This window comes from Mesoplodon mirus (genome assembly GCF_964341445.2).
Source record: "Mesoplodon mirus genome assembly, chromosome: 6".
In the NCBI taxonomy this organism is placed as follows: Eukaryota; Metazoa; Chordata; class Mammalia; order Artiodactyla; family Ziphiidae; genus Mesoplodon; species Mesoplodon mirus.
In genome coordinates this window covers 72,269,553-72,271,371 of record NC_138982.1, presented here as the reverse complement: position 1 = coordinate 72,271,371, position 1,819 = coordinate 72,269,553, and the positions used below count along the sequence as shown (strand labels likewise).

Below are 1,819 nucleotides of genomic sequence, written 5' to 3'. Positions count from 1 at the left end.
CTTTTTTTCTCTAAAAATGAAGTACACGAGTATTCTGGCCCCCGGAGGACTTTAACAGTAGCTTTCTACCAACCACAGCCCCGGCTATTGGGCAGCACAGATACCGCGAGGTCTACGGGGCGGAGCCTTGGAGGGGGCGGGGCTTCGCGTGACATTTTGCGACTAGGATTTCACTGGCTTCACGGGCAACATCTTTCGCTGTCTGTTGCGGAGACGAATCGGCGTGACGAGCTGAAGATTCGAAGGCGCCAGGCCCAGCCCCGCGCCAGACGCCGTTCCCCTAGAAACCTGAACTGCAGGACCAACTGCAGGAGGCGGCCCCGGAGCTCCGAGGACTCGTCCCGTATCGCGCCGTCCTGCCGTCGCCGCATCGCGCCGCCCCGCCCCGGCTTGCCTCAGCCGTCGTCGAAACCCGTCACAGCGTGCAGGATCGAGCGCCTCCTCGCCCTCTGCCAGGCCCCGGGGGCGCCGTCCGTCGGTCGAGGTCATGGGCAAACGGCCCCGCAGGCCCAGTGCCTACCCTGCGGACTGGTGGGGACCGCAGACCGAAGGACCCGGCCCCGCCAAGCGCCGCCGAACGGAGGAGCCCGAGGACCCCGAGTCCGAGTCCGAGGCGGCGCCCAGCCTGGACAACCTGACGGGACCTCCGGCCGCGGACGCGCTCACTTCCGTAGTGGTCCTGCCCGCCGGCTGTGCCCTGCACCTGCCCCTAGATGGCGTCGACGTGCTGCTGGCGCCCAAGCCCATGTCCGTGCTGCAAGTGTCTCTCGGAGATCACATGCTCATGCTGGTCCCCGAGGCCCTCCTGGGCTGGGGCGTGGAAGGCCCGTGGGGACAGGGCCTGCAACGGGCCGCTTTCCTGAGCGCTCCAGGGGAGTACATGGCCCGGGAGCCGGGATTCTTCTGCGCAGCTGTCCCAGAGATCGCCCGCCAAGAAGAGGCCAACCAGGAGGAAGCAGACGCCGAGCTCCTGCCGCCTGGGATGGAGGCTGAAGCCGGCTCCGTCGCTGAGCTCCGCAGCCCCACCGCAAGGGTGTCGGGACCCAGCGCGCAGGGCTTTGTCCCAGAGCCCCGTCCTCGGGCGCCCAATCCTATCCCAGAGAAACGCCCTCCTCACCACGACGACAACCTGCACTTGCACCTTCGGGAGCTCTCCCTCGACTCACCACTCCAACCTCTACCTCCCTCTCCGAGTCCGGGTCCTCACGAGCGCCCCCAACGCCCTTACCGTCCTAAGCGCGAGGCCCAGAGATGTCTGTTCCCGGAATGAACTGCACCCCGGGGTACACACACACACACACACACACACACACACACACACACACAAATTCTGGCTACCATCCTGGAGGCCCAATGGATTTCCCGGCGTCTTTTACACTGAATGTCCTACAACCTGGAAATTAAGCATCTCGTGGGCCAACAACTCCTTTTTCCCTCCAGACTGGCTATAGTAGCAGGAGAAGAGGTCAGGAAAAGAAAGCAGACTCTAGACCTCATCTTTGAAATGGAAAATCCGCCCAGGGATACCGGACAATGTGTGTTCAGACGTCTGGACTTCTTTACAACATCATTCTCAGGCCTATCCATTCCCGCTCGTTTGCATTGGTTATTTTCTCTCAAATTCTTCTCTCTCCAGCACCATACCCTATTGCTACCCTATTTCTCCCCAAACCAATAAATAACTGGATTTCTCATGTTATATGTTTTCCCATGCATTTATGAAGATTTTTAGCCATGGCTTTTCTCTTTCTTGGTGTTTTGAGCTGCTCTCCTGGAAAGTTGCAAAATAGTATGATGGTTACTATACATAATTGTATGA

General features: G+C 59.9%; 1 protein-coding gene across 1 annotated transcript; it reads left to right on the top strand.

The window, feature by feature from the left end:
* Positions 1–487: 487 nt before the first annotated feature.
* On the top strand, positions 488–1,270 carry LOC309805967 (proline-rich protein 23C-like; the record flags this gene model as incomplete). Its single annotated transcript, XM_082624331.1, has 1 exon — positions 488–1,270. The coding sequence occupies one exon, from the start codon at positions 488–490 to the stop codon at positions 1,268–1,270; it is 783 nt and encodes a 260-aa protein (XP_082480457.1).
* Positions 1,271–1,819: the final 549 nt, after the last annotated feature.